At 43.8% G+C, this 12337-nt stretch overlaps 1 protein-coding gene across 1 annotated transcript in view; it reads right to left on the minus strand.

The window, feature by feature from the left end:
• LOC136614116 (zinc finger protein 585A-like) overlaps positions 1 to 12337 on the minus strand; it is an 89137-nt gene that overhangs the window by 13270 nt on the left and 63530 nt on the right. The window contains exon 7 of the mRNA XM_066594102.1: positions 1863 to 1940. Within this exon, the coding sequence (XP_066450199.1) occupies positions 1863 to 1940 (78 nt within the window). The remainder of the gene's footprint in view (positions 1 to 1862; positions 1941 to 12337) is intronic.

A 12337-nucleotide genomic window follows, 5' to 3' on the forward strand; every position in this document is an offset into this window, starting at 1 on the left:
CCTGACAACACAATGATACCGTCATTACCCAGACATCTCTAGTGCTGTTACTGTATAATTACCCAGCATTCCCAGCAGTGTCACCTCTCCAGTCAGCAGCTCAGTGATCTTGTTGGTGAGTTCTAGGATCTTCTGCTCATGTATCGGTAAGTGAGGAGGAGCCTCTGTGATGGGGCTCTGGCTCCTGCTCCATCCTCCTGACTCATGGAGATGGCTGTTGGCAGTCATACCATCACCTGATGTCTTCTTCACCATTGTGTAATCCTGTGTATGGAGAGAGACGTGTAGAGGACTGAACACAGTATTTACATTACTTACATAAAATGATGCCTTTGTGCCAGAAGGCCCTCTACAATGCTCGCCACCAGGAGTTTCTCTTCCTACTAGCTTACTTTCCATTGTCAAAGTGACTGAGAGGACACAAGGGGTTTAGAACAGGATTTGGAGGAGGAGGATGAGTTATTTTGGTCATTGAACCATATAGAGTGCAGAGTGGTAGGGGACAAGAGAAACAGAGACTTGCACGGATACTGCCTACAAACTAATAGTAGGCTTCTGTTTACTGTGTTTAGATAAAGAAATCATATCTCTCCTGCTCACTTACATTGTAGTGTTCTACATCAAGTAGGAGAATGCCGGCTCTGTAAAAAGAAATCTTCCTAATTAATTCCTAATATTTAAAATTACATGTTATAAAAGTTACCATTAAGACTTCTGTCCATGCTTTTATATGTCTCAAAAGTGAATGGCTAATTGATCATTGCTGTGGACAGGGGTCTTTACACAGAGCTGGAAATCTCCTACTTGTTGCAATATAAGTCACTAGACTCATGGCTTGCCTGTGCCCCAGGGACATTTAGATTAAAACAATCACATCATGTCAAAGTAGTGTGGGAGAGTAATAATTTTTCTATATGATAGAGTCCTCTATGATGATTTTATGTCTGTGTCTGCTGCAGAAACTTAGAGAGCAGAATTTGCAGTTCTCTACGTACAATCTATAGAACACAGTACACATAACATAGCAGGAGGCACATCCAACCAACACTGAGAATTAGATATACAATCCACAGGGGGGGGGGGGGGGGGATGGGAAAATACAGGATTCAAGTCATCACTAGTTTGTGCTTTGCAATTTTTGAGTCATGCGTTTTTAATATTAGAAAGTCCCATTGACAATCACCTTAAAAAAACACAGCAATATTGCAGCATTAAAAAAAACACAAGTGGGTAAGAGCCCATATAAAAGCCAGAAATCGAGTGATTTCTTATACACACACTGCAGATTACTCTGAAAAATCATTTAAAAAGTTAGGTGCTTTAGATAAGGCGAGGGCTTTGACCGAGATGAAAGGTCATACAATCAAAGATTGTAGTATAGCCCTGCAACATCACAAACTAATGGAAGTGAGTGCGACAGCGTTGTGTATCACAAGTTTGGTTTGTGAGGCACAACATGATTACATTCTCATCCATTAGTTTGCTTAGTAGAGATGAGCGAATATACTCATTTCGAGTAATTACTCGATCGAGCACCGCGATTTTCGAGTACTTCCGTACTCGGGTGAAAAGATTCGGGGGGCGCCAGGGGGGGTTGGGGGAGGCGTGGCGGAGCGGGGGGTAGCAGCGGGGAACAGGGGGGAGCCCTCTCTCTCTCCCTCTCCCCCCCATTCCCCGCTGCAACCCCCCACTCACCCACGGCGCCCCCCGAATCTTTTCGCCCGAGTACGGAAGTACTCGAAAATCGCGTCGCTCGGGCGAAAAAGGGGCGTGGCCGAGTAGGTTCGCTCATCTCTTTTGCTTAGCATCCAAAGTCACTGTAGCCCCTAGTCTAAAGATCATAGAAACATAGGGAAGTTTACCTCTCCGGTCAGCAGGTAGATGATCTCCAAGGTAAAGTTTAGTATCCTCTTGGTAATATCATTGCTGTACTTCTCCATCTTTGGTGGGTTATTTGGTAGATGGATCGTTTTGTATCAACTGGATGGTTTGAGCACGGTCGTCATCTTTATGAAAAAAGACAGACTGTAAATCATACGAGGGACATCATCAGGTGTGACATAAAGAACCTCACTTATTGGGGGAAACAGCTTCTCCGATCATTCACCACACCAAAGGGGTGATTTAAAAATGGATATATGTGGCATATCCACAGGATAGACCATAAAGGTCAGGTGGGGTTCACTTCTTGGTGGTATCTCAGCTGTTCCCATAACTGCCTTAGGAGTTAAACAGGGGATAAAAACAAGAAAACCAGGATGTGATTCAACAGCCACCAGCAGATAGAACGTGTTTCAGGGCAACAAAACCCCTTCATCAGATAAAGCTGGATTGTACCTGCACTGAATGCTCAGGCTAACTTCACATGGGCGAGTGTGATATGGGGCCATGAATTACTGCCCCATGTTGTGCTTGCCAACATAAAGTGCCTTATGTCAAAACAGCCTCTCATCACTTCGGGGAAGAAGCGATCCTCTGCCGCGGCTGTCAGTGGGAGACTTCATGTTGTTTTCAATATGAGATCTCGCATCGCATCTCATGCACCTGGCGCGATGCTGCCACCGGTACCATTAACAACAATGGCCGCTGCGATGCGAGAGCACGCAGAAAGGTGGAACATGCCATGATTTGATTCCCACATTGCATCATGGTGCCATGCAGGAAAGCATCACTCATGTGTATGACCCCATTCAAAAGAATTGAGTTCATGTTTGTGCATCTCGCAATGCACAAATCGTACGTGATTTTCTCGCCTGTGTGAAGGCAGCCTTAGGGTGGACACCCACTTGCGTTTTTCTTCATTGTTTTTTTCACACGATATCGCTGCGTTTTTTTAACACAATTGTCAATGGGAGTTTCTAATGTTAAAAACACATCGCACGTTTGTGCTTTGCGATTTTTGTGCGATGCATTTTTAACATTAGAAAGTCATAGGATTCTTTCACAGCATTAGCTGATGAAGGGGTTTTGCCCTAAAATGTGTGATTTTATATCTGGTTTAAATAAAAGAGAAGTCAGGCCACACCTTGATGGTGTGATTCATCCTGCGCTATTGAACATGTGCGCCACATCCTAGTTTTCTTGCTTTTATCCACCCTCACCGCGCTCACTCACTTATAGTGTAACCATAACCCAGATCCACAGCACAGATTGTGCTATTATTGGCGACTAGAGATGAGCGAGGACGCTCGGTTAAGGCAGAGTAACTGCATACTCGAGTAACTGAGATACTGGAGTAACTGCATAGTCGTCCGAGCAAATGTGTGTGTGTGTGTGTGTGGGGGGGGGGGCAGCGGGGGAAGCGGGGGGAAGAGTGAGAGTGCTGCTCACTCGAGTATCTGCCTTAACCGAGCGTGCTCGCTCATCTCTATTGGTGACTCCAATCACTAGAAACATCAAAACTGCTCTGTTTGCCGGGCGCCCTCCGGGGTTCTCTACCTTTTAGTATCCTTAAGAGTTAAAGGGTTGTGCCAAATTATAAAGTTGGATAGAGGATAACTTTGTGATTGGTGGGGTCTAACTGCTGGCACCTTCACGGATCCCAAGGGCTTCAGAACACCCAAAAAATGTTTATGTATGTAGTAAATTAAAGAACGTATAATCAATCATTATTTATCAATACACAATTGAGCTCGCTGGGTGTTGAGTGCTCGCAACCTAACAACAATATTAAATGATATCCATAAAGTATCAATTAAACAATTATAATCCCCACCTGTGAACAAGTCCTTTATAAAATATTGATTAAAATCAGAAATTAATGGATCCTTTCTCCTCCTGTCGACCACTTCAGCGTCTACGAGTTTCTACTACACAAGTCCATTGTTCATAATAGTAGAACGTCATCCACCCTTCTGTGCTCTTGCATGCATTCCGGTTAACGAAGTCGGTTTGCGCCATATTTAAAACAGGCAATAATGGTCTACAATTAAAATGGTGCAAACATACAAACCTACAAATTTAGTAAAACATATCATCCAGTCCAATTTCAAGCTGAGCTGGATAACACGTTTCACATGAAGTCATTGGCTATATATGTGGTTGGTGATGGCATTTCTATCATTTTATATCTTGAGGATGTCCATGTGCCCTCATGGTGGTGGAAGTAGGTTAGGATTACACATTTTTATTTGATTTTGATCATAATAGCAAGGAACTACACGATCCTGAACAAATCAAGCTTGATGGTGGGAAGAACTGTATGCAAATGAAAGCAGAAACCATCAACCGCAAACAGAAGAACTAAGGCTGGTTTCACATCTGCGCTGATGATTCCGCTTTCCTGCTCTATTCAGGGAAGATCTGCGGCCGAGCGGTTCCATCTCTAGACAGAACCAAACAGCGCCAGGCGGACCCCATTAACTATAACGGGTCTGTCCATTTTTTGCTCAGCTGCCCAGCTTTTTCTTCTGGTATTTTTGGTGATGGAACCTCTGGCCATAATTAGAACCTGATATCCTTGAGGATAAAGTTGAGTGGGCCGTGGATCATCTAACAAATCATAAAGCCCCTGGAATCGATTGCATACCTGCTGAGCTGCCCAATCCCCTGCCAGTCCAGATGTTAACAGCACTCTATCGAAAGATTTGGGAAGCCAAATCGTGGCCAAAAGATTTGATACAGTCAGTTTTCATGCTGCTTCCTAAGAAAGGTGACCCAAGAGAATGCTTAAACTACTGCATATCTCATGCAAGCAAAATCCTACTGAAAATTATAGAAAAGCACATAATAGCGACAGTGGGATGGAAACTCCCTGACACACAAGCTGGGGTTTGCGAAGAAAAAGGGACAAGAGAGGAAATTGTAAATCTCTAGTGGATCATGGTGTAGATATGCTTTATCCATTGCAGCAAGCCTTTGTTTGCATTAAACACGAGAACCTGTGGCCATGCCGAAGACAAATGGGAATCCCGGGAAATCTGGGGCACATCTACAAATATCCTCCCGTGCGCTGCTCTGGTGTTTCGGTAGCGCCAATCACAGTCTTCCACGGTACTGTCACCTCACTGCTTAGTGGCCAATCACAGCCCGTGCCTCACTCCTGCATCTGACCAATCGGGGCTGTGTCTGCTGGCAGCCAATGAGATATCGCTAGTTGGACGGCAGACTATAATTAGTTCTGTAACAGGGCAGATCGACCTGCCGGTTAACCCCCGCTCACCCGGGATGTTTTGTAAATGACGTAAACTAGGGCAGACGCTTTGTAGAACCCATTTCTGGGCCATCACACATCCATAATGCTTGGAGTGGTCAGCGGCAAAACAACTCGCTGGCTGAATACCACTAAAGCCGACACCAACATGCAAATGATCAAACTGAAAGAAGCCGCACAACACAGAACCGCGTGGAGAGCGCCGATCCGTAAAGTGTGCGAGAGGGGGCCGACTACATGGAAACAGATAGAACATGTCTGACCTCACCACAAGCAACAAACCCTCCGGCGTCTCTTACCTGCCGGCCGGCGTCACTCGCAGAGCTCTGCTACTGTAATATAATGTAGCGGATATCAGTGTGCTGTATATGTGTATATATATCCTCTGGCTGAGAACAGAGGGAACAGCAGGGACCACGTGTTGTATGTGTGCATATATCCTCTGGCTGATAACAGGGACAACAGCAGTGACGAGGATGTGTTCTGATACACTGCAATAGGATCTGTGATGATGTCACTGTCATGTGATCAGTATATAAGGGGCGGAGCTCAGCAGTGAGGAGAAGTGGTGGCTGAAGGACCTGTGATGATGTCACCGTCATGTGATCAGTATATAAGGGGGCGGAGCTCAGCAGTGAGAAGTGGCAGATGAAGGCTCTGGGGTCAGAAACGCTCTTTTCTCCTTAGGGAGAGCAACTATATACTATAAACTAAGTGAGGAGACTCAAATGGCCACGCACGCTCCTCTGGGTAATATGCAAATAAGGGAGATGGAATAAATCCTCCACAGTGCCACCTATTGAAAGGCAGCATTCCTTCGAGTCAAAGTAGGACTTTTTATACAAGTCTTGTTACAATGACTGGGAATCAAAAGCAAAGCCAGACTCCATGTACATACAGCTGTTTCCGGGTTATTGCCCATCATCAGTGTACAGTAGGAGTCTGGCTTTTGCTAGTGAGAGGCCTGGGACAGGGGTCAGAAACGCTCTTTTCTCCTTAGGGAGAGCAACTATATACTATAAACTAAGTGAGGAGACTCAAATGGCCACGCACGCTCCTCTGGGTAATATGCAAATAAGGGAGATGGAATAAATCCTCCACAGTGCCACCTATTGAAAGGCAGCATTCCTTCGAGTCAAAGTAGGACTTTTTATACAAGTCTTGTTACAATGACTGGGAATCATGAAGGCTCTGTGATGCCGGTGATGTGACGGGAGGGACTGAGCTCCTGTGATCTGTGAGGAGGGTGAAGGACAGACACCAATTTCCAGCAATGTGCGGAACAGGCAGAATGTTATATGGCAGAGGGGCTTACAGAGGAGCGGCCCCTCACACAGCGACCGGTCATAGGAGGCAGCTTAGTATTATACTTGTACATAGATGAGGCCTCTGCAGGGTGTCGGTCACACAGTTACATGTAGGGCACCATGCAGGCTTACAGAGGAGCGGCCCCTCACACAGCGACCGGTCATAGGAGGAGGCGGCTTAGTATTATACTTGTACATAGATGAGGCCTCTGCAGGGTGTCGGTCACACAGTTACATGTAGGGCACCGTGCAGGCTTACAGAGGAGCGGCCCCTCACACAGCGACCGGTCATAGGAGGAGGCGGCTTAGTATTATACTTGTACATAGATGAGGCCTCTGCAGGGTGTCGGTCACACAGTTACATGTAGGGCACCATGCAGGCTTACAGAGGAGCGGCCCCTCACACAGCGACCGGTCATAGGAGGAGGCGGCTTAGTATTATACTTGTACATAGATGAGGCCTCTGCAGGGTGTCGGTCACACAGTTATATGTAGGGCACCATGCAGGCTTACCGCCTATTAGTGCCCCCCCATACTATTACCTCAGGCAGGCTGTGCTGCACCTTATGTACCCCAAAAAGTACTGACACCCCGAGATCCTCCAGCATTCTAAAGCCAAACTGCTTCCTGCAGACATAATAAGTGGGAGATATTAGTGAGATTTTGGGCAAAGTACAGAAGTTCATGATACACATCAAAGGTCTTCATTGTCCTGTGAGCCCCACACTGGCATTACTAAGGTGACCAGATTTTTCCAGAGTCAAAGTGGGACAGAGGGATGTGATCATGAGCGGGGCTTATCATGACGTATGATAAGCACTGACTGCAGGAAGCCTTCAGAGAAGGTTAGGGGGGCACCGCCTAGTATGAAATCAGCTGCAGATGCACGGCTGATTTCCAGTCTAAATGTGTACTATATGGATTTTGGCTGTGTTTTGGATGCAGATATGCTGGGGAAATTATAGGGCCCCCACACAGTGCCCCCAGCAGTAATAGTGACCCCCACAGCGTCCTCAGTAGTAATAGTGACCCCCACAGTGTCCTTATTAGTAATAGTGACCCACACGTTTACCTCATTAGAAATAGTGACCCCAATAGTGGTCCCAGCAGTAATAGTGACCCCCACGGTGACCTCAGTAGTAATAGTGACCTACACAGTGGCTCCAGTAGTAATGGTGACCCCCACAGTGGCTCCAGTAGTAATAGTGACCCCCACAGTGGCCCCAGTAGTAATAGGGACCCCCACAGTGGTCTCGGTAGTAATAGTGACACCCACAGTGGCCCCAGTAGTAATAGTGACCCCCATAGTGGTCCCAGTAGTAATAGTGTCCCCCACAATGGCCCCAGTAGTAATAGTAACCCCCACAGTGGTCCCAGTACTAATAGTGATCTCCACAGTGGCCTTAGTAGTGATTTTGAACCCCACAGTGGCCATGGGCCTATTTTTCTCACAATTATACTGCAAGATAAAAAAATCGTAGCATGTTCTATTTTTCTGTGAGTTCACCGAATTTTCGGTGGACTCAGAATACACAATTTACACAATTTTTTTTAGAATTCTTCAGTCACCCCATCTCCCCAAAAATTTGAACAAAAACCAATCAAAAAGATATAAGTACACCAAAATGATAGCAATAAAAACTATAGTTCAGCCAACAAAAAACAAGAACTCACAAAGAAAAGTAAAAATGTTTTGAAGCTCAGAATAGGATGACAGAAAGCAGTATTGTTATTTGTTAAAAAAGAGGTGTTAATGTTCTAAAAGTCGTAAAACATTTTAGGAGTTAATAAACATGACATTGACGTAATCGTACTGACTAATCGAATAAAGTTAAATGTCATTTTTACGATACAATGACTGCTGTAAAAGCAAAACCTGCCAAAAAATGACACAATTGTGATTTTTTGTTTTTTAAGTTTACTGCACTTAAAATTTTTATAAAGTTTTTAACACACTCTATGGTGTATTTATGGTACCATTAAAAATACAGCTTGTCCCCCAAAGAAGCAAAATGTCTTTGCTGACAGAAAAATAAGAAAAAAATTACAGCTCTTGAAAGGCAAGGACGAAAGATATTAAAATAACAACCTGAAAATTAGCTAGTAGTTAAGGAAATATGCACTTGTTTGTTTTTGTAAAGGTAGCAGCTCATCTAGGGATGGTGATATAGCACGACTCATTCAGCCAGCAGCTCCTAGCTGTAATGCCACTCCTTTTTTGAAGATGTGAATTTGAAATTCATCTGTCCAATTGGAACAGGATGTACCCCTCTTATTAGCATATTAGTATTGAATGCTCAGCTGTCTTGTGGGCATGAGAGGATGTTATTTAATAGAGAGCTGATCCTGAAAGTGTCCAGTTGCCTAACCGACAGGTTGCCAGGATCCAGGTCATCAGTTCTGTACAGATCTTTGAAACCAAAGACTGAGGCCTGTTATGAACCATTACTCGATTGTACCTATTAAATAAACATTTCCAAGTTTTTGTAAGTATGTTGAAGCAGTAGACTTCTCAGAGAAGATGAAAGCAAAGAATTCCGCATGTAACCAAGCGTTCTTCAATAATCTGACATCTCAACATCTGCGGCTCTGAGCTACCGGGAGTGTGTCTCTAGAGACACAGGAGCCACGGGTAAGCCCTTCAGATCTGCCGCCCCCTTCAGCTTATTTCTGAGTGAAAAAGGGTGATGGAAAGTTCTGAACCTGTTAAACATGGCATAGTTGGCAGGATAAGCCGAGGGTAGACCAGGCTCTCTTAGTAGGGGAAATTGACCCTAAAATCGAGGATCAATAGTGTCTACTGAGGACGAAGATTATGTGGCAGTTACAAGTATCGCCTAATCTGCCAAGTTGTACAGAAAGGAAAAAAGGGGGTCACCACTAACCATTGGAAATATATCCCAATAGAAATGTATAGGTGCATGTTAAATCATGGCTGCAACACACAGTAGAAGCAGAAACCAAAATTGGCAACAGCATGCAAAATAAATTTACTATCAGAGGTATACATACCTATAATCTAACCACATTAAATAATGCAAGGTTCTTAGTATATAATTTGATTAAATTACATTGGCCCATCTACCAACGTCTAGGTGACCAAGCTCTCAGATGGGTCCTAACATTAATTCCAGGTGGTATATCTTAACCTGGGAAAGCTGAGTTCCTACCTCTCAACATGCTCCTCTCTTGGGACTAAGCCTGCAAATAAAACCAGGGAGGGTAGGATACCATATAGCTGTTCCAATAGGAGGGACAGGAGGTAAATGGGCGGCAGGTGTGCACGACCCAGTGAAGGCAGCCAAAACTTCATAATATTTGTACAGAAAGGGAAAAAGGGGGTCAGCACTAACCATTGGAAATATATCCCAATAGAAATGTATAGGTAACCCCTTTTTCCCTTTCTGTACAAATATTGTGAAGGTTTGTAGGTCGAATTGGTAGGTAGTAGAGATGAGCGAGTATACTTGCTAAGGCACATTACTCGAGCGAGTAGTGCCTTAGCCGAGTATCCCCCCGCTCGTCTCTAAAGATTCGGGGGCCCTTGACAACAACATCCCAGGTAGAACCAAATCCATCCCAGTCAATAGGGAAACAGTGGACAGTTCACCGTTGTCTTCTGGGTCTGTGACCCACGAGACTATTGAACTTGAAATCATTATAGATCCTGGTCACCGTGAAATGATTAATCCCCATCTTATTGCCTCCCCTACATTTCCTGTCATTTTAGGGATTCCCTGGCTCTTGACTCATAATCCATCTGTCAACTGGGACTTAAGGCCAGTTCACCTCAGAACACTGCAAAGAAAATTGTCAGCTGATTCCGCATACGCAGGAAATTATCCTAGATTAAGAGGACTGTCAATTTTGTTCTGATAAGCTAACCCAACAATACCAGCAGTTTCATGTGGTCTGCAACAAGAAAAAATCTGATCAATCACCTCTACACCGACCATATGATTGTCCAATTGAATTGCTCCCTGAAACAACTGTTACTTTTGGGCAAATTTACAGTCTGTCTGAACCTGAATTAGTGGCCCTAAGAGAATACCTAGATGAGAATTTAAAGAAATATTACATTAGACCCTCATCTTCTCCTGCGGGTGCACCTCTGCCTCTTTTCTTAGTGGAGAAGAAGGATTCGACATGCATCGATTATAGGGAACTGAATAAAATTATGGTCAAGAATCATTACCCTCTCCCTTTAACTCCTGAGTTGTTGAAAAGACTTTGTTCTGTAAAAATTTTCACCAAACTTGATTTGAAAGGGGCTTAGAACCTCATATGGATTTGTTCTGGGGACGAGTGGAAAACTGCCTTTAGAACGAGGTATGGATATTTCGAATATCTAGTGATGCCTTTTGGCTTCTGTAACGTCCCCCCCTTACCTTCCAGCATTTTATCAACGACATCTTTCAGAATGTTTTGGATCAATTTATGCTGGTCTACCTTAATGACATTCTTATTTTTTTTAAATAATTTGGAAGATCATCGCAAACATATTCAGGAGGTTCTAGGTCCTCTTCAGAAAAATCATCTTTACATCAAATTAGAAAAATGTGCATTTAAAAAAGCCAGTATTCAGATTCTGGGGTATGTCATCTTCCCTGAGGATGGATCCTGAAAAAAATCAAAGCTGTGGTCAATTGGCCTACCCCGAGAAATCTAAAAGAAGTTCAGCATTTCGTTGGTTTTGCAAACTTTTATCGAAAATTTATCAAGGATTTCTCTAAGGCCATCCTCCTAATCATTACGCTCACCAAGAAATCCAAAACCTTTCTTTGGTCCCCAGAGGCACAGGTAGCCTTTGAGGAACTCAAGTCTCATTTTACCTCTGCTCCGATATTAACCCACCCAAATCCTGAACTACCTTTCGTTGTAGAAGTAGACGCCTCGAACTTGGCTGTCGGAGCCATCTTGTCTCAGCGAAGCAGAGACAACATGCAGTTACATCCTTGTGCCTTCCTGTCCCATATCTCCTGTGGAAAGAAATTATGATATTGGGAACAAAAAACTGTTGGCCATCAAAGTTGCCTTCTCTGAGTGTAGACATCTTTTGGAAGGTGTGAAGTACCTAGTGTCAGTCTTTACAGATCATAGAAATCTAGAATTCAACCCATCAGCTAAAAGATTGTCTGCAAGACCAGCTTGCTGGCTTCTGTTCTTCTCTAGATTAAATTTTACTATTTCCTACCGACCTGGATTGAGAAATGGCAAGGCCGATGCCTTGTCCAGGATTCATGACGACCTGGAGGAAAGGTTGAATACAGATTGTACAAATCTATCTTCAAAACTTTTTTGGGAAGCCTAGACTCAAACAAATTCTTAAAGTTTAAGGAAGGATATCAGGATGATTCTTTTCACCAACCCTCTAAAACTGTACATCTTTCATTTAGTGAGGGGTTCTGTAAGCAGGGAAACAGACTGTATGTTCCTAAGTCAGTTCAACTTGAAATTCTTAAGCTGACCCATGACTTTAAACTGGCATCTTGGAGTCAGAAAGACTCTAGCATTTTTACTCTATTCATTTTGGTGGCCCAATTGCAATACAGATGTGAAAAGATACATCTCTTCCTGTGGGTCATGTCCCCGAAATAAGACTCGTCGATCTTCTCCATTAGGTCTCCTTCAACTATTACCTGTTCCATCCAGGCCTTGGGGATCAATATCTATGGATTTTATTGTAGATCTGCCCTCTTCTAAGGAGATGATAGCCATCCTGGTGGTAGTGGACCGACTCACAAAAATGGCTTACTTCATTCCTGCTAGGAAGATTTTTTCAGCAGAACAGACTGCAGAACTGATCATTAAAGAAGTATTTAAATTACATGGAATTGTGGATAGCCTTAGGGATTTCAGTCAATTTTTATTCTGGTTT

This window comes from Eleutherodactylus coqui, chromosome 1 (assembly GCF_035609145.1).
Source record: "Eleutherodactylus coqui strain aEleCoq1 chromosome 1, aEleCoq1.hap1, whole genome shotgun sequence".
Classification (NCBI taxonomy): domain Eukaryota; kingdom Metazoa; phylum Chordata; class Amphibia; order Anura; family Eleutherodactylidae; genus Eleutherodactylus; species Eleutherodactylus coqui.